This window comes from Chenopodium quinoa, unplaced genomic scaffold (assembly GCF_001683475.1).
Source record: "Chenopodium quinoa cultivar QQ74 unplaced genomic scaffold, ASM168347v1, whole genome shotgun sequence".
Lineage (NCBI taxonomy): Eukaryota > Viridiplantae > Streptophyta > Magnoliopsida > Caryophyllales > Amaranthaceae > Chenopodium > Chenopodium quinoa.
This window is the reverse complement of record NW_018744845.1, coordinates 448,284-474,928: the sequence shown is the minus strand read 5'-3', so window position 1 is coordinate 474,928 and position 26,645 is coordinate 448,284. Positions and strand designations below refer to the sequence as shown.

The 26,645-nt window shown below is 45.4% G+C and overlaps 1 protein-coding gene across 1 annotated transcript; it reads left to right on the top strand.

The window, feature by feature from the left end:
- Positions 1-12,700: 12,700 nt before the first annotated feature.
- LOC110704536 lies at positions 12,701-26,201 on the top strand. The gene is made up of 5 exons (XM_021882336.1): positions 12,701-13,148; positions 25,178-25,287; positions 25,371-25,569; positions 25,648-25,727; positions 26,016-26,201. The coding sequence occupies exons 1-5, from the start codon at positions 12,701-12,703 to the stop codon at positions 26,199-26,201; spliced, it is 1,023 nt and encodes a 340-aa protein (XP_021738028.1).
- Positions 26,202-26,645: the final 444 nt, after the last annotated feature.

The following is a 26,645-nucleotide window of genomic DNA, read 5'->3' as shown; positions in this document are numbered from 1 at the left end:
CCACCGGCTCTTTCCACCTTTTTTATACCGTCTGAGATCAGCTTATTGAAGGCTTTAACTTGCCCGTTTGCCTGTGGACGGCCAACTGATGCAAAACAATGGGAGATTCCTTGATCTCCCAACCAACTCTTGAGTACAGGCGTTTCGAATTGAGGTCCATTATCAAAGACCATAGACATTGGAACCCCAAACCGGGTGATGACATTTCTCCAAATGAAGGAGATCACATCCTTTGTTTTTATGCCTTTGACCGCCTCTACTTCAACCCATTTGGTGAAGTAATCTACTGCCACCAAAATATACCGGCGACCGCCTGATGCAGGCGTATACGGACCCAAAATGTCCATGCCCCATTTTGCGAATGGAACCGGACTATGGATGGCTGTCAAGTCAGTTGCCGGTCGATATATCAGCCGGGCGAACTTTTGGCATTTATCACAGCGTTTCACCAAATCCATGGCGTCTACCTCAAGAGTGGGTCAAAAGTAACCCTGCCGTCTGGTTCTTCTTGCCAAGGACCTGCCGCCTATGTGTGAGGCACAAAAACGCGCGTGCAGATCCTTTAGAACCTCTCTTCCCCTTTCAGGGGTTACACACTTTAGAAACGACTATAGATAACCCTTCCGGAGAAGTTCTCCATGATGCATAACAAAGCTCAGAGCACGCTTCTTGAGCGCCATTGCTTCAGAAGGGTCATCCGGTAAGGTACCGTCTGCCAAGTAACCCCGGATGGGGTCCATCCAGGTGGCACTTCGGTCCAGGATACCTATGGGGTCATGATCAATGCTTCTTTTCTCAATGACTTCCCAAAAAACCGTTCTAGGTGCATCACAGGAGGCGGATGATGCCAATTTGGAAAGGGCATCCGCCTAATTATTCTCGGACCGGGGCACCTGACTTAGATGAAATTCATCAAGTGACACGGCCTCTTCTCTGACCGCCTGCAGATATTTGATCATAGCCGGATGGGTGGCCTCATAGTCACCATTGTACTGGCTAACAATCAATTGAGAGTTTGAGCAGGCGCTGATTTTTGTTGCCCCTGCTGCCTTACACATGCGTATACCGGCTAGCAGGGCTTCATACTCCGCCTCATTATTAGAGGCTTGGAACCGGAACCGTAGTGCATATTCAAACTTATCCCCTTCCGGAGAATGACATATGACGCCTGCACCACAACCGTTCACCGTAGGACTACCGTCTACGAATAACTTCCAAACCTGATCAGGATTTTCTTGTTGCACCGGCCTGGTCATCTCGACAATGAAGTCGGCAAATGCCTGACCTTTCACTGCCCGCCTGGGTTCAAAAGTTATCTCGAGGCTCTGTATTTCAACAGCCCACTTGATCATTCTGCCGGATGATTCGATGGTGGTCATTGGGCGCTTCAGCGACTGGTCTGTATATACAATCACCGGGTGAGCCAAAAAGTAGGGCTTCAACCGTTTGACTGCAACGAACAGGGCCAACCCAAATTTTTCTATCATGGGGTACCGGGGTTCAGCATTCTTAAGAACATGGCTGATGAAATACACCGGGAGCTGATTACCGTCTCTCTCAGCGAGGAGAACGACACTAAGGGCATGATCAGAGACGGCTAGATACATATAGAGGACCTCCCGGGGCAGGGGGCTCACTAGCCTTGGCAACGAATGCAAGTGTTGCTTTAGATTCTGGAATGCCATTTCCGCCTCTTCACCCCACTCGAATCTGGACCTCTTCCGGATGGCCTGGAAGAAATAGAGGCACTTGTCACCTGACCGGCTGAGAAATCTTCCCGACACCGCCAGGCAACCGGTCAATTTCTGGGCTTCTTTTACCGTGCGGGGAGACCGCATGTCAATGACCGCCTGTACTTTTTCCGGATTAGCCTCTATGCCCCTTTGATCGATCAAGAATCCGAGAAACTTCCCAGAATCAACACCAAACACACACTTCTTCGGGTTAAGCATGACCCGGCGCCGCCTGAGTGTGGTGAATGTTTCTCGGAGGTCCAGTAGGTGATCCGTCTGTAGCTTGGATTTGACTATCATGTCATCAATGTACGACTCTACATTCTTGCCAATCTGATTGATGAAAACGGTGTTTATCATGCGCTGGAATGTAGCCGGTGCATTTTTTAACCCAAACGACATCACCTTGTAACAAAATAACCCTTGATTAGTGACGAAGGCCGTCTTCTCTTGATCTTTTTTCCATAGGGGTATTTGGTGGAAACCTGAGTAGGCATCCATGAAACTCATCAGAGCATGACCGGCTGTAGAGTCGACCAGATTGTCGATCTTTGGAAGCGGGTAACTGTCCTTTGGGCATGCTCTGTTTAGATCTGTGTAGTCTACACACGTCCGCCAGGTACCATTCGGCTTTTTCACGAGGACAACGTTTGCTACCCAATCCGGGTAGTAGCATTGTCGGATGAACCCAGCATCTAACAATTTTTTGACCTCAGCCGCTGCCGCCTGAGATCTCTCTTCACCGTGATCCCTCTTTTCTGCCTGACCGACTTCTTTCTAGGATCCACGGCAAGCTTGTGGACAGCTAGATCCGAGCTGACGCCTGGCATCTCTTCCACTTCAAAGGCAAAGATGTCTTTGAATTCTTTTAGAAGTTGGAGCAGGTCTGCTCCCAACCGTTCATAAGCAACCATCCCAGCCTTGACAGCTCTGTCAGGACGGCTGTCGTCTAAGACGACATCAATGCAGTCACCAGCCGGCTGAGGTCGTTGATCATCTGACCTTTCCCCGGCTCGTGATTGCTATTTTTCTTGCTTGACGGGATCCGTCTGGCTCGCCTTTCTTTTCTTATCGGCTGCTCTTGGAGCCGGGACTGCTGTATCGCAGTTATCAAGGTCTATGGGGTTGCCGTCTCCGGCTGCCCCCATAGTAGGTCTGACGTCAGAGAGATAACACTCCATAGCCGTCCTCTGGTCCCCATTAAGGGAACCGACTGTACCATCGTCCTTTTCAAATTTGACAAGCATGAGAGAAGGGACGATGACAGCCTTGGACTTATTGAGGGTCGGACGGCCAAAAATCATGTTGTAGGCGGCGAGCTCTTCTACAACCAAGAATTAGGATCCGACCAACTCTCTGATTGGAAACCTTGCATTCGATGACTATGGGGTCATCGTGAGGCCGCCTGACCTTGCCTCGGTCCTTTTCAGAAATAAGGACCTCAGGAAAGATGTCTTTTGACGCTTGGCTCTCCTCAACTGAGTTAACCAGCTTCCTGATGTTATCTTTGGTGCCCCTGATAGTGGGACCCCCTCCGGCAAAGCCGCCTGCTATTGTGAAGATGGTCTCTTCATCCGTTTTTGAATTTGCAAGAACAACTTTTGCCGCTTGCCCTTTCTTGGCCAGGGTGTTACCCTTGGCTTTGGGCAAATAAGACTTCAGAGCCCCTTCATCAGCCAGACGGTCTAATAGCCGCCTGAGGCTATAGCAACCATTAGTGTCATGGCCAACATCCTCATGGTACTGGTAGTATTTGCTTTTGTCCCGGCTGCCTATGGGGCTTTTCATAACAGTCGGCTTGTCGAGAGACATCCGGTCCTTGATCTCCATGAGGATGGAGGAGCAGTCCTTTGTGAACTCGTACTTGGGAACGTACGGTTCAGATTTTCGTCTGAGCTTCTAAGCCGGCTGACCAGATCGGTCTGCAGCCCAGACCTCCTTTCTCTTCTTTTCTTCCCTTTTAGCCGGTTGTTGTTGTTGTTGCCGGCTGTCTCTTCTGTCGGATTTTTTGAAATCCGACGGCTGCTTTACAGCACAAAGCTCCGTCGCCTGTATGTATGCTTCAACTTCCATTAACGCCTCTTGGAGGGTGGCTACCCTTTTCCGGACGAGGTCAAACTTGAAAGTTGACCCATCCTTCAGACCTTTAAAGAAGTCTGTGTAAGCAACTTCGTCAGACAGCCCTTGAATCTGAATTCTCATCAGATTGAACCTCCTTACATACGATCGGAGCCCTTCTCTGTCACCTTGCTGTATTGCCCCCAGATCGAGGCTATTCTTTTTGGCCGGGATGTTCATTGAGAAGTTTGACGTAAATAAGTACGCCAGGGTCTTGAAGCTGTTGATGCAGCCGGCTGGTAAGTTACCAAACCACCATTGGGTAATGCCCTTCAGGGTAGCCGGGAAGCATCGGCACCAGACGGCATCATCCAACCCCTGTAGGTACATGAGGTTGGAATAAGCCATTAAATGATCTTCTGGGTTGGAGGTACCATCATAGGCCCCTACCAACACGTTTTTAATCTTAGCCGGCTGTGCCGCCTGGGTTATCTCAGGGGAGAACGTCGAGGGCTGTTCTCCCAAATTCAGCAGGCGCTGCTGCCAGTCCATGAGCTGGAACGGCTGCTGCATATTTCTGCCAAACGGACCCGTTTGGGTGAAAGGGGATCCACCCATCCCATTCGGCGAACCAAATAGACCAGGTTGGATCACTTGGGGTCCAGACCGGGCGGATGGTTCGCCCGTCTGACTCCCTAGACTTGTTCCCGTACGCTTGTTAGAGGTGTCACCGAAACTGTCTGGAAAGGTCGACGTTGAAGCCGACGCAGACGCCAGACTTCTCTTTTCTTGGAGAAACGTTCGGGCGTCAGAGAATATCTTTTTTGAACCATCCGGCTGCAAGTGCCGGATGGGTTGTCTGGGTTCCGCTTGCGGGAAGCGGAGCCGGTTTTGATATAACCTGAGGCCCTCCCCCTCCTTTGGCTTTGGATGAGGAGTAGGGACCCAGTCCTTGATTGCCTTCTTGTTAGAAGGCTTCTTGGCCGGCTGACTCTTCTTGGAGTAGCTGACCGAATGAGGCTCTGAATTTCGCCTTTGAAACTATTCATGAAGGTCATGAGTTCGTTCCTTGTGACGGGAGCAGAGCCTTCTGCCGCCTGTGCAGCTCCAACCGGGTTGCCGGCTGGGTTGCTTGGAGCAGCTTGGTTGTTATCCCGTTCCTTCTTATCCCTGGAACGGGTGTGCTTTGTTCTGAAGGACCCGTCTGGGGCCACATAGGTGTCGAGTCCGTAATCATCACCGCTTTCATGGTCCGTCTGGACCTCAGGCTCGGCCGATGGCCGCTTGTCCCGATCCGGTGGTACAGGGTTAGAAGTCATCTCAGAAGTACTCTCCCCACAGACGGCGCCAAATTTTTTGGGGTTTTTTGAAGTGTCCTGCGGGAGATTTACTATTCCAAGAATGCCCTTCGACCGCCTGTACCTGCAAAACCACGGAGACTCCGGTTGGGTGGAGCTCCGCCTCCGATGATCAAGTCAGTAATGTACGGGAGGAAGGAAGTGCGTAAAGAGTAAAATTGCTTCTCGCGTAATGGGAGAATTCCGCAATTAATATTGCTCGGTTTTGGTGTAAGTGTATTTATGAATGTATTGAATGCAATTGCCTCATTAATGAGGACTCTCCCACTATTTATAGTGGGGAGCATTGGTTCCCCATTTAGGGTTCCTAGGACACGTGTCAGCAGGGGATTGGAGCCCTGCTGACCAGTAGCAAGGTGCCACGTGTCGCTCTGCCATTGGGCCATGTGGCTGGGGTAATTTTACCCCAAACAGGGAGGATTGTAGTAAATATAATCATTCGTTTAGTAGACGGTTATAAATCAGATATCAATTACAATAATCCAATACAGATTTTGAGTTTAAATCTAACTTCTAAGATTATTAAACCCTTATTAAACCCAATACATAAATAACCAAAACTTAATCAAACAAAATTTAGGGGACTAAAAAATTAAATGTTTAAAAACAAAAATGGAGAGAGAGGAAAAGAAAGTACAATCACTGACTTCACGTTGAAACTCAACCATTCTTCAACGTAAAAACCCAGAAATCAAACCTTATTTCCTCTCTTCCTCTCTTTCTAAAACCAAAACATCAAGTAATATACAACCAATCGATAAAACAATTGAAAAATTAAAACTACCAAAACCCCAAAACAATATCAATAAAGTTGGAATGGATTTTTGGAGTTTAATTACAAAAATAAACAAAGATGCTATTTATTGTGAGTTATGCATATACAAAGGACCTCAACTTTTACTTTTTTCACCGTTAAGGACCTCTTATTTTTATTTTCACCGTTAAAGACCTATTGACACTTTTCCGGTGAAACTTAACCACACTAGTTAAAGTAGCGGGTTGCTTTTAGTTAACTTTAATACTTTATTATTATAAAATTTAAATAAATGGCAATTGACTTAAATGTTTTTGGAGAAGACAAAATTTAATCGTACTTACCGTCTTACCCCCAAATTTTACATATGGGTATTGGGAACAATTGCAAGACTCACGCCAACCCATCTTCCCTCTCTCTTACTCTAGAACTTCTCTGCAGTGTTTACAGTGTGAAAGCCTCCATTTTTACAAGAATTTGAAGGGTTTGCAGCAAATTTCATCTAGAAATTGAAGGTAAGACATTAGATAATCAATTCCTTTGTTTTTATTACCTAATTGAGGGTGTTATATAATTGGGTTTTTGTATGGTTTAGGGTTTTTGAAATATATTAATTTTTAAAAATTAATTTATTTATTTGTGATAGCAAGTGATGAATTACATATTTTACGTGTTGTTGTGTTTAATTATGGGAAATAATAGTTTGCATGTCTTTAGATTGTGAAATTTTTAGTAGTGTTGTGTTTAATTACCGTAAAGCAGGGGATGGGGTTGCTAAAAATTCAATAATTTGATCATACAAATTCTTTCCGACTTTGTGAATGGCCGAGATAAGGCCAAAAGTGTGCAGTATCATATGCATAACACTAAAGCATATATGACAATGTGAGCTTATGACTTTGAATATGATATTTTGACTATTGTGAGATGGCATTAATATGCTACTAATGTAATAGTTTTACTTCTTTAAAAAACAATGAACAAGTCTTGTAAGATAGATCATTGGTTATGAAGAATAATTTTGATTGTGATGTTGTTACAGAAATGGATATTGCACCATGTCTTGTAATTCATCATGGTGGAAAGTGGGTTAATAATCCTAACTTGATATACAATGGTGGCAAAACAAGGTTATTTAATGATCTTCCATATGATTTTGGCTACTTTTGTTCAGATTCTTTGCAAAAGCAAGGGAAGTATTTTTTGGGAAATGAAAACCGAAACAATTATGTAATTTTGTTAAGAATTACTTTTGCATTGAATATTGGTTTTGTTACTTTTGGTTTTAATTCTAATAATTTAGTGAACTCAACTAACTTATGGTTGATTCCTTTAAAAAAAAAAAAAAAAAAAAAAAACTTATGGTTGACAGTCAACCTTTGGTTAACGGTGAGTTAAGTGCCCGAAATGCTAACTTTAGGTCCTTAAAGGTAAAAACAAAAATATGAGGTTCTTAGGGGTGAAAAACTCAAAAATTTAGGTCATTAATGTATGCTTAACTTGTTTGTTTCAATTCCCAGAAACTATCCACTTGCTTATATCATTTTAGACCCCACCTCAACGACCACAAATATAATGTTTGTTTCCATAATTTTCGGTGATTCATTTTAGAAATATGTAAGTACATTTTCTTCTAACTAATATTCAAGGTTGATTGTTTCCTATAGTTAATTAATAAAACTTGTAAGATGGTTTGATGGGGCTATTTAATTAACATTTTTTTGTATTTGTTATATTGTAATCTCAGTTTTGCGTGATTAATGTAATAATAATGGAAATTCAAATTTATATCTTTACGGTGAATGTACTCTAATATAAACAACCTTATTTTATGTTAGAGGTGATCATTGGGCGGGCCGGGCCGAAGCTACAAAATTTATGCCGGGCTGAGCAGGGCCAAGTTTCGGGCCGGAAATTTTGTGCCCAAACCCGCCCAAAAAAGACGGGCCGTGCGGGCTTTTCAAGGGACGGGTTGAACGGGGTGGGGGAAGGAGAAGGAGAGGGAGAGGGAGAGGGAGAGGGAGAGGGAGAGGTGGAAATATTATTTAAAATATTATTCATTCATTCAAAAATTATATATTACAAAAGTCAGAATTTAATAATTTAGATCAATTATATGACCTTCATTACAAGTTTTTGACCTGTTTAAAATTGAGACCCCAAGATTGTAATATCAACAAATAATCATAAAGTTGTCTTGTATAATAAATTCAACCTTCAAAAGGTTGCATTATTTATGACAATTTTTACTATATTTATTTGATTTCAATTTAGTTGGTTTGACTCAGGTGACTTTTGCCTTAGGTCAGTTTTGCTCGTCATAACGACAATGCAAATTTAGTCATTTTGATATATATTTTTTTAATAAATGTATTGTTTTGCAATGGGTTTTGTGTTTGGTTGGTTGTTGGAATATGTTGTCGATCCCCATAAATGAGGTCTGCCTTTACTATTTATAGTAGGGGAGAGCTGTACCTCAATTAGGGTACAATGACACGTGTCGCAAAGGGATTGAGCCTTTGTTGACCGTTGCAAACTTGACACGTGGTAGGCCTTTATAGGGCCACGTGTCTAAGGGGTATTTTTGCCCTAAACATCTGCCCCTCACAGGTGTGACGTGGCATGTCCACGTGTCGCCTGTGACAAGTGTCAGACGTATGGGAAGAGACGGTTCGTCTTCTTCCCTCCCTTTTTCGAATTTCAAGTTTTTAGGGCAGAAGGCACCGTTTTGCCTTCTGCTCCTTTCCTATAAATAAGAGACACACTCTTTCTCTCCTCCATACTTTACATATTTTTCAAAATTTTTTTGAGAGAGCTCTAATACCGGCTGCTACTTTCAAAATTTTCTTGCATCCAGCTTTTCAGAAACTTTGACATCCGGCTTCCGGCTGAGTGTACTTTCCTCAATTCCAGCAAGGTACCGGCTGCCCCTTTCTCTTTTACTTTTAACTTCTGATTTTGAGGTTTTTGACTGATTTTCCCATCCGGGTTGCATGCCGCTTGGGGGGTCTTTAGCCCGTATCCCAGTACTGAATTCTCTCCCTCAACCGCCATAGCTTCGTCTGAGGGATCTTCAACTTTAAAACATCATGCATTCAAAACACCCCCATCCGGTGTAACACCACCCGGGGGCCCTGTTCATTTGCTGTTTCTAAAAAGCGACTCAACCGGTAAAATACCGGTTGGGATACCTTTCAATAAAAAAATATATATCTGGCTTGAAAGCCGCTTGGGGGGTCTTTGACCCATTCTCAAATAGACTTCTCTATTCTTTAAATAGCCAGGCATTCAAAGCAATGATTTCAAGCAATGATTTCAAGAAAAGACCCCATGCGGTGAAACACCGCCTGGGGTACTTCTGAGTGTTTGCCAAGAAATGATTTCAAACCCCCAACCGGTTTAATACCGCTTGGGTCACCATCCTTTGCTTTTCATGGCCTTTTAGTAGCTGAACTACCTCAGCCAGAGCAACCGCCCCCCTCCCCCCCCCCTTTTTTTTTATTGTATTCAATGCATCCCCCTCCGGTGATTCACCGTCTAGGGCCTTCTTGAACAGGCTTCTTTGAAGTTGGTCCTACCATATCCCCATCCGGTATTTAACCGTCTGGGGTATCGTTGAATGACCTCAATAGTCTTTGCAGCGCTTACAGCCGGTACCTATACCGGTTGGGGTGCTTTCAACTTGATTAGTTTTTTTTTTTTTTTTTTTTTTTTTTTTTTTACAAGTGCTTTTCATAGCCCCCATCCGGTCTTACACCATCTGGGTACTTCTGACCCAATTCACTTGATACCGTCTGGGGTATCATGGAGTGAACTTTACAATTTAATCTAGCTATTTTTTAAAAATGTTTGTCATAATCCCCCAACCGGTCTTTTACTCCGCCTGGGGTTTTTGAGAGCAATTTGCTATCTTGAATCATAACACCCCATCCGGTGTTGCACCGCATGGGGTCTTTTCGAACCCACCCACTGAATACCGTCTGGGATATCTTGGGATGAACTTCGCACATTGTTTAGTCAGTCGTCTAGCTACCACAGGCGGATAATTCCGTCTGTGGTATCTTTGAATGAGTTTATGAATAACCGGCTAACTTGTGCTTTTGTCTTTTTCAGCTTTAAACACATTCGTGGAGTTCTCCACCTGAGGTGACTTCAAGCCAATTTCCATATACCAAGCTTCATATTCTAAGGTACCGTCTGTACCCTTTGTAATTCTTTTCCCTTTATTTACCAGCTGTGCATATAGAGTTAGGATATGGACTCCACCAATATAAACACGACACAACCTACGACAGTGGTCAGCCGGTTACCAGAGACGGCTGAGTCTAGGACTGGGACTGCCGTCTGGGGGTGCTTGGGACAACCTTCACCTACTTCGAATCCGACCGTTTCTGTTCATGTGCAGGACAGAATGGCCCGGACTAGATGGACGACAGTAAATCCTGATTACAAGTTCGATGATGCAGCCATAGATCCGGCTGACCCTTTAAATGACGATCAGACGGAGGAATCGTCTGAGGGGGTTCCAAATGAGAATGCCCAGCAGGACTCCCCGGGTGATAACATATGGGGTAGCTCTGGTTCTAACGCTATGGATACCATGACCGATCACCATCGATAAAAAAGAATCTTTCTAAATCACTTCGGGTCAGCGGGGCCTTCAAGCATCCGAAATACGCCGCGGTTGTAAATGACATAGCCTTTCTGATAGAAAATGATGATTCCTTCAAAAAAACAAAGTTATTCAAGTTCTTTTTCCCAAAGAAGTCCCGCTACGACGGCCCGACAAGTCATCCACTTAAAAGGACCCTCCCTGAGCACACCGGGTGATAACATATGGGGTAGCTCTGGTTCTAATGCCGAGGAATCCGGTGAGGGATCAGATGACGAGGGGTTCGTGTCTGATGAGGAGTCTCCTGGAACGGCTGCCCATATTAATGAGGAAGCCTATAAGTGGCCGGTTGTAGGTGACCCTACCGATATGACTATGTCCGCCAGGGATGTGGTTACTCTAAACGTAACACTACCTGATTTCTTGAAGAAGAAGCCGATAGGGGAGGACTGGGAAGTGGTTGTACCACCTGTAGAGGCGAGCGTCGTTTGGACCGACAACTTGGACAATGCCGACAACTACTTCGGCTGCTACGAGGCGGTATTCACAGCCGGCCTCCGGTTCCCCCTTCATCACTGCATAAAAGCCATACTAAGGGGGTATGACTTGGGGTATGGCAGTTGACCCCTAATTCATGGGTCAACATTCTTGGATACATTGCCGCCTGCGAGATGCAGGAGGTCAAACCAAGCTGGGAAGCTTTTGCACACATGCATTATCTCAGCAGGGTGTCGGGTGGGTGGAATTCATGGTATACTCTAACCACACACCCGGAATATATGACAACGTTGGACAAACCGTCCAAATGGAGTAGCTGGAAGAGCAAATTTTATGCCGTCTCTTCGCCATCTCCTCAACTTAATCGCCGGTTGCGTAGATACAATAAAAACCCAACTTTGCTTGGTAGAAAGTGTGCTCTGCCTAGAGTGCCAAGCGAGGCATGGGACCAAATCATGGAGAAGGGTCTCTTAAAAAAGACAACCCTCCGCTTGGATGATGGGAGCAAGATAATAGTTCCCCAATTCTGGGTGCCCCACCCGGACTGGTTCAAAGATGAGGCGTTTCTCTCCGCTTGTAACCTTAGCACCATGTTCCCTAAGAGTAGGTTTTTATTATTCACCAGCCTTTGCCGCCTAACACTGCCACTTTATACTGCATTTTAACGTTTCTTATTTTGTTTTTGCAGAAGTAGCTACGAAGAAGCTACCCAAAGAGAAGACAGCGGCTACCTCAGCCGCTCTGCTCCGGAAGGAGCAAATTGAGAAGAAAAAGTCGCAGCTGGCGACTAAAGACGGCGGGGTAACATTTATTTCATCTACTTCACCGGTTGTAGCATTTGTATGCTGTGTTAACATTAACCGGTTGGTTTTGTATATTTGCAGGCCGGGAACAAAGCCGTTCCTCGCTCCTTGTCCAAGATGGTCAAGAGACCGGCGGGGGACATTCCTCTGCCTGCGACAAAGGTACTAAAGATGCCGGTTCCTTCGCCGGCTAAATCTATTCCAAAACCGCCTACAGGAGGCAGGCCCACCAATGCAGGCAAGAGCCTTAGTGGAATTGTTCCCACCATAGAAGTGGTAGATGGGGGTTTAAAGGAGCCGGAGACTCCGGCTGGCCAGACTCAAACGGGTACTGGCTCAAACGCGGCTGGGGGTGATATTACCCCACAGTCCGACAAAGGTATAACTTTTGCCTTTGATCCCCCCTGGCCGCTTGGGCCTATGCGAGTAAAGACCCAAGCTTGCCAATCCAGGGATTCTTCTGGCAACCATCAGAATATTGGCGCGGCGTATGCCCAACACCTGACAGATAAATCTCTCATGCAGATGCTACCTCCAGCCGACCAAACTATCAACAGTACGCCAAGAGGATGATCCGGACCCTAACCCGGACCGAGAAAGAGGTTGTGCCGGCTGTGCATACAGTCAACATTGACCGAATCACTTCTCTCATGGCTGAAGTAATTTTACCGGATGCATCACCTTGTTGTAATTTCTTTGTTTGCCGCTTTAGTTGTTGTTTACAAAATAATTCTAACATTCCTCTACCGGCTGATATCACAGGTGATGCTGAGAGTTGATGGGCTTCAAGTCCCCTTGCGCAAGAAGCAAGAGGAGGTAACGGATGCCCAAAGACGGGCATCTGAGCTCATTGATGTTTCCAATACAATGCCATTAGATATGACATGGAAACTAAACGACGAGAGTTGGAACAGGAGGATTTGCTGAAAGAGACTATTGCGGCTGCTGAGGCGGAGAAAGCGAGGGCGGATGAACTAGATCTGAATGTCAAGAATCTCCAAGCCGATCTCAAGGCTTTGGAAGGAGTTGACAAGGAAAACACCAACCTTCGCTATGAAAACAACCGGCTTAAAAATGAACTTGCTTCTAGTCAGGCGGCTCATAAAGAAGAGCTTGAAAAAGAACAACGCCGCCTGATTGCTGAGAACGAGACCGACAATGAGGAGCGCATGAAGCTCGCCTGGGGGCTCATACACCCGGACTATGACTACGAATTCTTCGACCTTAGGTATAAGTATGCCTCAGAGGTATATGATGCCAAGGTGCTTGGCCTAGACCCGCCTGCTTCCTTCGATGAGTGGGCCGGTTTGGTCGAAGAAGAGCAGCAAGAGGGTGAGCAGCAGACGCAGACTTAGGAGCCGGCTCGGGAGCAGGTGCAGGAGCAGCAATGAAGTTTTTCTTCTTTTTTCTTATCTTCTTTTACCGGCCTGCGTGCCGTGTGCATCAATGTACTTTTCTCCGGACAAGGGTCCGGTTAACATTTTTAAATTTAATCTACTAGCCGACTCAGTCGGTTTTGCTATTTACCTATTTCTTTTGCAAATTTTAAATTATTGCAATTTTTACAAGTATTACAATTTTTACAAGTATTACAAGTATCCTCTACTCATACTGCCTGATACAATAAGATGCCCCTGAAACGGAAGACTGTTTATTCCAACGGTAAATAGGCAGCCATTTCAAAGACAGCCGGTTGGGTAATGATCCTTGACCTTCAAACATACCGGCTGATACAATAAAATGCCCTGAAGCGGATGACTGTTTATTCCAACGGTAAACAGGCAGCCGTTTCAAAGACAGCCGGCTGGGTAATGATTGTTTGGTTTGCAATATACCGGATAGTATAATAAGATGCCCTGAAATGGTTGGTTGTTTACTCCAACAGTAAACAAGCAACCGTTTCATAGGCGACCGGATAGGTGGTACAACCGTCTGGGTATCCTTTGGATAAGGCCCGGTTGTCCTAACCCATATTAATATAACTTGAGATTTTATACTTGGAGTAACATCATTCTTTTTTTTTTTTCATTCAAAATGAGTGTATATCTGGATTACCTAACCGTGTGTAGTGCTTTGCTGCAAAAACCGGTTGGTGTTTTTACTAGGATTTTGATTTTGTCGCATGGACAACTTTTGGGTCTATGCCGGCTGAATCCTAGATGCAATGGATCATTTCGAACGGCTGTTTGTTACTTCCAATGGGGTGTTAGTAATACCGTTTGAGTTTTATGATCGCCAGGACAATGTACCACCCGGAAGGGAGCTGTCCTCTTCGACGATTTCACCCGGATGGTAATCGCCGGATGACTGCTCTTTTTGGAGCAGTGATGTTTAATGAAGTTTTTCTTCCGTCTGTGTTTTTGCACTAGACAGGTGCTAATACAATTTGGATGAATGGAAATTATATACTTTCACATTTCAATACTATTTACAAAAATTACAAATTCCTTAGAAGTAGTACTTTTTCAAGTTATCTACGTTCCAGGTACGAGGCAACCGCATTCCGTCTGGGGTTTCTAGGCGGTAAGTGCCGTTTCTAACTTCTTCAAAGATCCGGTAGGGTCCTTCCCAATTTGGGGTTAATTTTCCATTTTCATTCGCCCTACCGGTTGCCTCAAGCTTTCGTAACACAAAATCTCCTACTTTAAGGGGTCGTTTGCGCACCCTTTTGTTGTAGGCTCTCGTCATTCTCAGACGGTATATTTCGTGACGTAAGGCGGCATTACCCCTTTTTTCAGGAAGAGAATCCAAAGCCAGACGCATGGCCTCCCAATTTGCGTCTTCATCATACAGCATGATTCGAAGTGTTGGTTCATACAATTCAATGGGAAGCACCGCCTCTGTGCCGTAAGCCATAAGAAATGGGGTTTCATCGGTTGCCCCTTCTCAGTTGTTCTGATAGACCAAAGAACATGGGTCAACTCCTCTGCCCAAAGACTGCCTGCTTTTTCAATCTTTTTCTTGATTCCGCCAGAGATGAGCTTGTTAAAAGCTTCTACCTGACCGTTTGCTTGGGGACGGCCTACGGATGCAAAATAATGGGAAATTCCTTGGTCTTGCAACCAAGTTTCGAGGACAGGCGTTTCGAACTGCGGACCATTATCAAAAACCATTGACATAGGAACATCGAACCGGGTGATGACATTTTTCCAGATGAAGGAGATGACATCCTTAGTTTTGATGCCCTTTACCGCTTCTGCCTCAACCCACTTTGTGAAGTAATCAACGGCTACTAAAATGTATCTTCTGTTGCCTGGGGCAAGTGTGTATGGCCCCAAAATATCCATGCCCCATTTGGAAAATGGAATAGGGCTGTAGATGGCCATTAGATCAGTAGCCGGCTGACGGATTAGCCGGCCAAACCTCTGGCATTTGTCACATCTCTTTACCAAATCTAGTGCATCTGCCTCAAGGGTTGGCCAAAAATATCCTTGCCGCCTAACTCTCTTTGCAAGAATCTTGTCGCCTATGTGTGATCCACAGAAGCCGGCATGAAGTTCATCTAGCACTTCCTTTCCCCTTTCTGGGGTTACACAGTTGAATAACGGTTGTAGGTAACCCTTTCGGAAGAGTTCACCTTTATACATGACAAAACTTAATGCTCGTCTCTTGAGAGCAGCCGTTTCTAAAGAGACACCCGGCAAAGTGCCGTCTACCAAGTAGTCCCGGATGGGATCCATCCAGGTAGCGCTTCGATCTAGAATTCCAATGGGATCATGTTCAATGCTTTTCTTTTCCATGACTTCCCAGAAGACTGACCTAGGCGTATCACAAGTGGCGGATGACGCCAGTTTTGATAATGCATCCGCCTGATTATTCTCGGACCTGGGTACTTGACTTACTTGAATTCATCAAATGCCCCGGCTTCTTCCTTCACCGCCTGAAGATACTTAATCATGACCGGATGGGTGGCTTCATAGTCACCGTGGTATTGGCTAACGATGAGTTGAGAATTAGAACAGGCGTCCACCTTCCTTGCCCCGGCTGCCTTACACATGCGGATAACGGCTAGCAGGGCCTCGTACTCTGCTTCATTATTTGAAGCTTGAAACTTGAATCGTAGAGCATACTCGTATTTGTCCCCCTCTGGGGAATGACAAATTACGCCTGCCCCACAACCATTCACAGTAGAGCTCCCGTCTACATACACTTTCCAAACTTGATCAGTATTATCCGGCTGTACCGGCCTTGTCATTTCAACAATGAAGTCGGCTAACGCCTAACCCTTCATTGCCCGCCTAGGTTCGAAAGTGATTTCCAGGCTTTGAATCTCCACGGCCCATTTAAGCATTCTTCCGGATGACTCTAAAGTGTTCATAGGCCGTTTGAGTGGCTGATTAGTATAGATGGTAACCGGATGAGCCAGGAAATAAGGTTTCAGCCGCTTGACTGCTTTGTACAAGGCTAGGCCAAATTTTTAAATCATGGGATAGCGAAGTTCAGCATTCCGGAGAACATGGCTTATGAAGTAGACCGGGAGCTGGTTGTCGTCCCTCTCAGCAAGGAGAACGACACTTAGGGAATGATCAGAGACAGCTAAGTACATATAGAGAGCCTCCTGGGGTAGGGAACTCACTAATCTTGGCAAAGAATGCAAGTGTTGTTTCAGCCTCTGAAATGCCGCCTCAGCCTCTTCACCCCATTCAAATCTTGACCTCTTTTTGATTGCTTGAAAAAAGTAGAGGCACTTCTCACCTGACCGGCTGATGAATCTTCCCAATGCCGCCAGACAACCGGTAAGCTTTTGAGCCTCCCTTACGGTACGGGACGACTGCATGTCAATCATCGCCTTTACTTTGTCCGGATTGGCCTCTATGCCCCTCTGGTCAATCAAAAATCCGAGAAACTTCCCAGACTCAACACCAAAGACGCACTTTTTTGGGTTAAGCATGACTTTATGTCGCCTGAGGGCGGTGAAGGTTTCTCGGAGGTCAACTAGATGATCCGCCTGCAACTTGGACTTGACTATCATGTCATCAATGTATGCCTCAACATTTCTCCCAATCTGATCATAAAAAACCGAGTTTATCATTCGTTGGAAGGTAGCAGACGCATTCTTCAACCCAAACGGCATCACCGTATAACAGTATAACCCTTGATCTGTGACGAAAGCCGTCTTCTCTTGATCTTTATTCCACAAGGGTATCTGATGGAAGCCGGAATAGGCATCCATAAAACTCATCAGAGCATGACCGGCTGTAGAGTCGACCAGATGGTCGATCTTTGGAAGCGGGTAACTATCTTTCGGATAAGCTCTATTTAAGTCCGTGTAATCTACACACATCCGCCAGGTACCATTCGGCTTTTTCACAAGGATAACATTGGCTACCCAATCCGGGTAGAAGCATTGCCGAATGAACCCGACATCTAAAAGTTTCTTGACCTCGGCTGCTGCCGCCTGAGACCTTTCCTCGCCATGGTTCCTTTTCTTTTGCCTGACCGACTTCTTCTTAGGATCCACGACGAGTTTATGAACAACAAGATTTGGACACACTCCCGACATTTCTTCTACTTCAAAGGCAAACACATCTTTGAATTCTCTCAGCAATCAGAGCAGATCGATTCCCAAGTTGTCAAATGCAACCGTCCCAACTTTGACGTTTCTGTCTGGCCGGCTGTCTTCTAGGATAATGTCAATGATTTCCACTGCCGGCTGGGGGCGGATGTCGTCTGACCTCTCCCCTGACAATGATTGCTATTGTTTCTTTTTGACGGGGGTCAGTAGTTGGTCCGCCTTTCTCTTTTTACCGGCTGCCTTAGTAGCCGCTAACTCTTGATCACACTCGTCAAGTTCAACTACTTCCTTGTTTTGATCGTCTGTGACCAATGTGGGTTTGACGTCCGAGAGGTAACACTCTCTCGCCGTCTTTTGGTTCCCACTCAAGGAGCCGACTATGCCATCATCCCTCTCAAATTTAATCAACATTAGAGACGGGATGATCACAGCCTTTGAAATGTTAAGGGTTGGGCGGCCAATGATCAGGTTGTAGGCCCTCAGTTCCCCTATAACAAGGAACTTGAAAACCATGTGCCGGGCCTCCCCCTTCTCTCCAAACCGGATGGGTAGGTCAACCATGCCCACCGGATGTACTACTCCTCCCCCAAAACCAATAAGAGGATATGGGGCCGGATGCATGCTACTTGGCTTATATTTGAGTTTTTCTAAGCACCGGTAGCTTATGAGGTCAGATGAGCTCCCGGTATCAATTAAGATCCGGCCAACTCGTTGATTGGCGATTTTACATTCGATGACTATTAGGTCATCATGGGGCCGCCTGACCTCTCCTCTATCCTTTTCGGAGATATGGACCTCCGGAAATAAATTTTTAGACGACTGGCCCTCATCCACTGAGTTGACCAGCTTCCTAATGTTATCCTTAGTACCCCGGATGGTAGGCTCGCTGCCCGCAAATACATCGGCTATGGTTAGGATGGTATCCTCATCCGTATCAGATTGATTTGCCGGTGTCGTTGGAGGTGGCCCTTTGGCCTGGTTGGGGGCACCCTTTGATTTGGATAGATAGGATTTTAGAGCACCCTCATCAGCAAGACGGTCAAAGAGCCGCCTGAGGCTAAAATAGCCCTCAGTATCGTGGCCTATTTCTTCATGGAAAAGGCAATATTTGTTCTTATCCCGGCTGCTCACGGGACTCTTCATTGGTGCCGGTTTTTCAAGATTCAACTGGTTATTAACTTCCTTGAGAATGGATGCGCAATCCTTGGTGAATTCGTACTTTGGAACATACGGATCCGACCTCTTTCTCTTTGGGAATTGTTGTCCGGGTGGCTCTGCCGCCTAGACCTCTTTCCGCTTATTTTCTTCCCTTTTGACCGGCTCTCTCTTTTATCGGATCTTTTGTAATCCGTTGGAAGTTTAACAGCGCAGAGTTCCATTGCTTGGATGTAAGCCTCTGCCTTCATTAATGCCTCGTGAAGAGTAGAGACCCTCTTTCTAACCAGGTCAAACTTAAAAGTTGACCCGTCTTTTAGGCCTTTGAAGAAGTCAGTATAGGCAACCTCATCAGACAACCCCTGGATTTGGATCCTCATCTGGTTAAACCACCTGACATATGACCGGAGCCCTTCCTTATCTCCCTGCTGTATTGCCCCCAGATCAAGGCTTGTTTTCTTAGCAGGGATATTCATAGAGAAGTTGGACGTGAACCAGTAGGCAATGTTCTAAAGTTATTGATGCATCCGGCAGGTAAGTTACCAAACCAACGTTGAGCAATCCCTTTCAACGTTGCCGAGAAGCACCTACACCATGAGGCATCATCCAAACCCTGCAAATACATCAGGTTGGTGTATGCCATGAGGTGACCTTCCGGGTTGGTGGTACCGTCATAGGCACCAACCAACACGTTTTTAATTTTTGACGGCTGGGCCATCTCGGTGATTTCCCTGGAAAACGCCGTTGGCTGTTCCCCAAGGTTGAGCAGCCGGAGCTGCCAGTCCATAGGCTGGACAGGCGACTGCTGCTGCCCCCCGAAAAGACCCGGCTGAGAATAAGGAGATCCAAAAGGCGTGTATGGTGTCCCATGTAATGCAAGTTGGATGATATGAGGGCTGGATCGAGCGGAAACCTTGCTCGTCCGACTGTCATTGTTTGTTCTCGAGTGGCTCCTTGATGTGACATGGAAGCTGTCTCAAAAGGTCGACGTTGATGCCGACTCGGAGCGCTGCTGAGTCTTTTTATCCTGGATGAGTGTCCGAGCATCAGAATAGACTTTCTTCGTTCCATCCGGCTGTATGTGCCGGAAGGGTTTTCTGGCTCCCTCCATGGGGGTGTGAATTTTTGAGAAATCAATGGGCTTAAACGGCACCTTTGACTTCGGGTGTGGGGTAGACGCTCTACCTTTCACTGTCTTGACCGTCTTTTTTCTAAGACGTCTCTCTTCCGCCTGACCCTTACGGGAGCCGGCTGAGTTATCCAGAAGGCTTTTTATTTCCCCTTTAAAACTCATTATCATACTTATGAGTTCGTCCCTGGAGACTGGGGTGGCTCCTTCTGAAGCAGGAGTTAACCCAAGCGGTCCCCTGATAGGATGGCTTTGGCCTGCCTGCTGCTCTACCCGTTCCCTTTTGTCTTTGGAACGAGTATGCTTGGTTCTAAAAGAACCATCGGCAGCTGTGTAAGCTTCCACCTCATAATTGTCGGCTGTATCTTTGTCCGAATGGACCTCAGCCTCAACAGCAAGTTATTTATCTTTACCCGGTAGTATAGGTTCTGAAGTCATCTAGAAAGTACCCTCCCCACAGACGGCGCCAGATGTTTGGGGGTTTTTTATGTGTCCTACGGGAGAGTTACAATTTCTTAGTATGCTCCTTGCTTCGCCTGTACCTGCACAAATAACGGAAACTTCGGCTGGAGGGTGGGAGTTCCGCCTCCGAAGATTAAGTTAGAATCTTTCTTAGAAGAGGTATAAAGAGCAATAAATGCTTCTCGGTTAGAGAGCGATTTGCAATGGATTTTGTGTTGGTTGGTTGTTGGAATATGTTTTCGATCCCCATAAATGAGGTCTGCCTTTACTATTTATAGTAGGAGAGAGCTGTACCTCAATTAGGGTACAATGACACGTGTCGCACAGGGATTGGGCCTTTGCTGACCGTTGCAAACTTGACACGTGGTAGGCCTTTATGGGCCACGTGTCTTAGGGGTATTTTTGCCCTAAACATGTAAATTTTTATTTTATTTTATTTTATTTTATTTTTTTAAAAAAATGTATGAATTTTGTACTGCTTCATTACTTCATATATTCTTAATTCTCCTATTTTTCTAAAATCACATGTCAACTAAAATACAAGTTTATTATTTTACATCATTACTTGCTGATTATTGCATGTTCTAGAAATTATAAATTAAGGTACTAGCATTAGTGTGTTGCGCAACTCTAAACTAGTTGTAAGTGTTATTGTACCATGTATATCAACTTGAGAAGAGCTAGAAATAACTCAATATGCACCAATATAAAAATTATTTGCTTTTTTTTTTTTTTTTTTTTTTTTTTTTTTAATCCTCGTCTCCTCGATGCCACATTTAGTGAAAATACTGGCTTAACTAGTTGAAATACAATTAATACGAGAGAGGAACAGAGACAAGAAAATTAAATGTCATATTTGTTGCCAAGTTTGTGTAATTTTTATTATCAATTTTGCCCTTTTTTTTTTCCTTATATATATATATATATATATATATATATATATATATATATATATATATATATATATATATATATATATATATATATATATACTAGAATGTACCCCGGGCGATGCCCCGGGTTCACTACTCAATATAAATCCTTATTTGTTGATGTAAATGTTCATTGGCGGGAAGGTAATTTATTTATACGGTTTGATTAACATCTCGTAAAAATTATTAGAATAAGTCTAACGGGTCAATTAAATTATTAAGTAGTAATATTTTTTTATCATTTGAGAAGTGTTTTAAAATAAGGTGCTTGTATATTTATTTTTCAAAAAAATTATAATAATGCTTGGTAATTTCATATTGTAGGTTGGGGAGGATTGTAGTAAATATAACCATTCGTTTGGTAGACGGTTATAAATCAGATATCAATTACAATAATCCAATACAGATTTTGAGTTTAAATCTAACTTCCAAGATTATTAAACCCAATACATAAATAACCAAAACTTAATCAAAAAAAATTTAGGGGACTAAAAAATTAAATGTTAAAAAACAAAAATGGAGAGAGAGGAAAAGAAAGTACAATCACTGACTTCACGTTGAAAATCAGCCATTCTTCAACACAAAAACCCAGAAATCAAACCTTATTTCCTCTCTTTCTCTCTCTCTAAAACCAAAACATCAAGTAATATACAACCAACCGATAAAACAATTGAAAAATTAAAACTACCAAAACCCCAAAACAATATCAATAAAGTTGGAATGGATTTTTGGAGTTTAATTACAAAAATAAACAAAGATGCTATTTATTGTGAGTTATGCATATACAAAGTTTTGGAGGTAAAATACCCCTAACAAGCGGACCATTGTCAACGCGACATGTGTCCCGCTAGCTTGCTGACATGTGTCACCAAACCCTAGAAAGGGATTGATCATCTTCTCTATAAATAGAGGAGCCATCCTCATTTATAGGAAAACAAGATATAAAAAACACAATACACAATATAGAGAACATACATTGAATACACATTCAATACTCTAAAAAACTAAGCAATCCTCACTGTAGAACCCTCCTGACTCAGGAAGGGTTAATACTTCCCGCACTATACTCCTCAAACACGTTCTAACTTGATCATTGGAGGCGGAACTCCCTCGGGAGTCTCCGTTGTTTTGCAGGTATAAACAGCCGGAGGTCAGTCTCGGTGTTGTAACTCTCCCGCAGGGCACATCTAAAAAACCCCGAAACATCTGGCGCCGTCTGTGGGGAGAGTACCACTGAGATGGCTTCATAGCAGTCTGTACTGCCTCTTGGCAGGAGGCGGCCTATGGTTGAGTTCAAGAATCGAGTGCCTCCCCTGTCCTAAATGTCGGAGCCGGCTTAAACGCCGCCCTACCCAGACAGCTTCTAGAAAACCTTAAATGAGGCATTCACAATCAAATTGAGGGGGTTAGTTAGGCGGCTTGGCCATCCCTTCTGGCCCTTAGAATTCACTCGGTAAAATGTGCTTTTGCAAGCCATACATGCCGTGTGGACAACCATGCATGCAGCCGGAACCTTTTTAGTGGTCAGGCGGCATCATGCCCCTAGGCAGCTTCTCAATCAACCGGCATGTTGACACAACAGGCTATATACAGGTGGCCTCGATGAGCGGCCGTGCGTGTGAGCAGGGGCTGCTAAATTCACAGTCGTCCTCAAGCTCCGTTGTAAGCATATAATACAGGCGGTCAAGAACCTCAGGCGTCGTGAGGCCGACTGTCTAGTACAGGAGGCATCATACAAAACCCTCCTGACTCAGGAGGCGTCATACAGCTGAGTGTCAAGTGTTATAAGCGTCATATGACCAATTGTCTAGGGTCAGCCGGCAAGCTTGTTAGCTATACTTGCAATCATTATCATCATTATTATGATAAATCATTATTGTTCCGGGGTTTTCTGTGTCCCTTGGGAGAGTTACAACTTCGAGGCTGGAACCACACGCCTGTACATACAAAGATAACGGAGACTCCTTGGGTAGGGAGCTCCGCCTCCAACGATCAAGTTAGTAGATGAAGGAGTTGTAAAGTAGAATGTAAATGGGTGCTGGATGCTAGGACGGGTCTAGCAGGCGGTACCGAGTAGTGTGTGATTGTCTTGGAATTTGTGTAAATTCGAGTGTTTCTTGTGAACAGTCTCTCTTGTCATAAATGAGCATTTATGACCGTATTTATAGCCTTGGGAAGTGTTCCAGGCTCTAGGGTTTTGACCAATCCTAGGACTGAATGGGCTTCCTTGGGAATTGGGCCCAATCTCTTACCTGTTTAGGCAAGGTTGAGAGGGCTACATGGCATACCATAGGAGGTCCATGGTGGACCAATGGAAGCGCGCCATGTGGCAGGTCCTAATAAGTCCAACTGGGTGACACTTGTCAGGCCCTGATTGGTCCACATGGCGAGAGGTGGATTAAGGGAAAATCCCCCTAATCATTTGCCCCTCACAGGTGGCACGTGACATAGCACGTGTGACCTGTGGAAGGCGTCGTCCAATGGGGAGACTACAGGTGTCGACGGATAACTTGGCCGAGAATTTTCCCGCCCAAGTTTTTGAATTTAAATGCACTGCTGCTCATTCTTTCCTTATAAATAGGGTTGGTCAACAAGTCTCTTGTTCACATTTGTTCACTTTGCTTTCATAAAGAGATCTCTCGGACCCCTGACTTTTGTGATTTTACAGAGCAGTCGTACCTCGTCGCTTACTTTCTTCTCGGGCGCCTATTTCCAGTCTACTTCAACTTTCGACTTCAGGTAGACATCCATTCTTTGAATCTTTTTTTCTCTTTTTATTTTACAAAGTATGGTGTCTCAAAGACACTCGGCACGACCTAGGTTGTCGATTAGTCGGTCACCGAGGACGGCTGAATCCAGGACTAGGAGTGCCGACTCCACTTTTCTAGGACCACCCTTGTCCTTTGCACAACATCCGACTGTTTCCATGTCTGTGCAGGACATCATGGCAAGAATCAAGACTACTGGCCGAATAACAAACTCAGACGGCTCTTATACACATTATGACCTTCCTGATCACAGATCGGGTACCCCAAGTACACCTGGCGACTCAATCCTCCATGACTCTGGGGAGTTGTCTCCTGAAGGGTAGGCGGTCCCTGCCGAACCCTCTCAAACCTCAAACCAAACTGAGGAGTCGCCTTCTAAAACAGAGGCGGCACCGACCGAACCTTTGCAACCAAACGACTCGTCGGACTCTAGCGACGAGTCGGACGCCAGTAGCGAAAGCCAGAACTCTCTCGACTCTGAAGTGCTGTATTCTAGCATTCACACAGCTAGAGAGTCTTTAAGTGTGTCGATGGGGGAGAACTGGGCCGAGCCCATGGCATCATACCGAGACTTTTACGCCCCTTATTTTCACCATGTGCCTGAAGGGAGGCGGAAGGTCATGATAGAGAGATTTTGAGAGTTCATCTCCAAGCATGTAATGGGGGACGACTACTTAGTGTCGGTCCCCGATAGAGAAGATACAGTAGTTTGGCCGACTGGTTCTAGCTATGGGGATCAGTGCTTTGGCTGTTATGAGGCGGCTATTAAGGCCGACCTTCGATTTCCTCTTCACCCGGCCGTCGAGGCCATTTTAGACGGATACCAGATTGGGTTGTGGCAGCTGGCCCCCAATTCCTGGTTCAACATACTCGGCTATGTGGTCGGGTGCAAAATGCATGGAGTAGACACCAGTTTCGAGGCGTTTGCTCAAATGAATTACCTTAGTCGGACTCCAAAAGCAACAGGGTCCGGCTGGTTTCAGCTGACATACCATAGGGGATATGCCATGGCACAGGGTAAGGAGAACAAGTGGAAGGACTGGCGGACCACCTTCTACATTATCATCTGCCCTGACAAGGCCAAAAATGCCAAGTACAATAGATGGAATAGGGATCCATCCTTCTTAGCCGACAAAGACCTGCCGCCTTGTTCCTTCCAAGGCCAAGCGTGAGATTTTAGACGCTGGATTGTTTAAAGTTGACATTCAGGCGGACCCTGAATCTGGGAAGAAAGTTTTTGTCCCCCAACAATATGTTCCCAAATACAACTGGTTGTACGATGGGACGTACTTGGCCGCCTGTGGGCTAAGTACCGAAATGTCTGAAGGTAGCTATCCGCCTATTTCCCACACTGACTTAGTCACTTGTCTATTTTTCTGATTCTTGATTTCTTGATGCAGCTGAAGCAATGAAGAAGGTATCTGCTTTGAAAAAGGCGGCAGCACAGTACCGCTCGGCGGTTTTGGGCAAACGCCCAACTGAGGAGTCGCCAGCCAATAAGTCGGCTGGGGTAAGGCTTCATGATTCAATCTAATCTCTTTACCTCTTGCTTTTCAGTGAGCCCTACTAACCGACTGTGATGTTTGTTTGTAGGACCGGTCGACCCCTCAGCCGCCTCCCGAGAAGGCCCGAAAGCAAGCGGGAGGGGACACAAGCACCCCTCTCCGTCCTCGTAAACATGTGGCGACCAAACATGGATCGTCCCCTGCTGCCAACTTCCCTTTAGAGAAGGGTCGGCAACAGAAAAAGGACAAACGTCCTACCGAGAAAAACAAGGAGAAGGCGCCTGATGGTAACTTTGTTTACACACTTCTTTGAGAACTTCTTTGAGTTTGCTAGCCGGATATTAACCATCTGCCACTTTTTGCAGGTGATCATCCTTCTCGGCCAGACCTCACTGCCATAGCAAAGACTATGCTGCAGGCGGTCCCTTATCAAGAGAAGGAAATGGTTAGAGGGTTCGGCACCCTTAACCTAGACGACATCGTTGCCTTGTTGGCCGAGGTATTCTCTAAGCCTTCACAAATTGCTTTACTTTTGAGAGACGAACCTTTAGCTGACCGACTGTTCTTTTGTTTTTGATTAGTTGATGCTGCGAGTGCACGGTCTCCGTCGGCCCATCCAAGAAAAGAACAAAGAGGTAAAGTATTCCAAAGAGCTCGCCGCCTCCACCATGAATAAGGCCATGTAATCTATTTTTCAAATGAAGTCTTGACGAATGACATATTGCTTGCCCAGGCGGCTGCGAATCAGCAAGTCAAGGATGACCTGGAGGCGGCCAAAGAGAAAATAAAGGAGCTCAAGCTCAAAGTCTCTGAGAACCAGGGGAAGGCCGACACCCATGACGAGGCTGTGAAGGTGGCGGAGGACCTGAAAGCCAGCAACGCCCGCCTGAAGCAGCGCCTGGCCAACCAGGAAAAATAACTGGCCCAAAAATATAAGTCGAGGTTCGAAGAGGAGAAAAAGTCCCTGGTTGCCGACATGATGGAGGATTGCGGCACCATTATGAAAATGACCTGGGACCGCCTTTATTCAAACGCCGACTATTCAACATGGGGGGACCAGTTTGCCGCCTGCACTCAAGAGCATGACGAGGCGGTCATGGGAGGAGGCGATAGCCAGGGGGAAGCCGAGTCTTCTTCTTCTTCTGAAGAGGTGGTGGCGATTGTTGGGGCTGAAGGGGAGTCTTCAAAAAAGGCGCCTGAACAGGAGACTGTTCAGAGCAATCAAGTGTCCCCTCCCCAGCAAGAGAAGGCAGTTGCTGAAGGCGAGGTTCCTCCAACTGTTTAAGCTTTTTTATGTTCAAACTTGATCCGGCCTGCGTGCCGTGTACTTATGTATCTTTACCCGGCCAGGGGCAGGGGCTTC

Bases quoted from the DNA above. Each gene is read 5' to 3' on its own strand.
- LOC110704536 (XM_021882336.1), top strand. From the start codon at position 12,701: ATGGAAACTAAACGACGAGAGTTGGAACAGGAGGATTTGCTGAAAGAG. The intron at 13,149-25,177 runs GTGAGCAGCAGA...TTCTTGATGCAG, and splicing joins CGAAGAAGAGCAGCAAGAGG to CTGAAGCAATGAAGAAGGTA. The intron at 25,288-25,370 runs GTAAGGCTTCAT...GTTTGTTTGTAG, and splicing joins CAGCCAATAAGTCGGCTGGG to GACCGGTCGACCCCTCAGCC.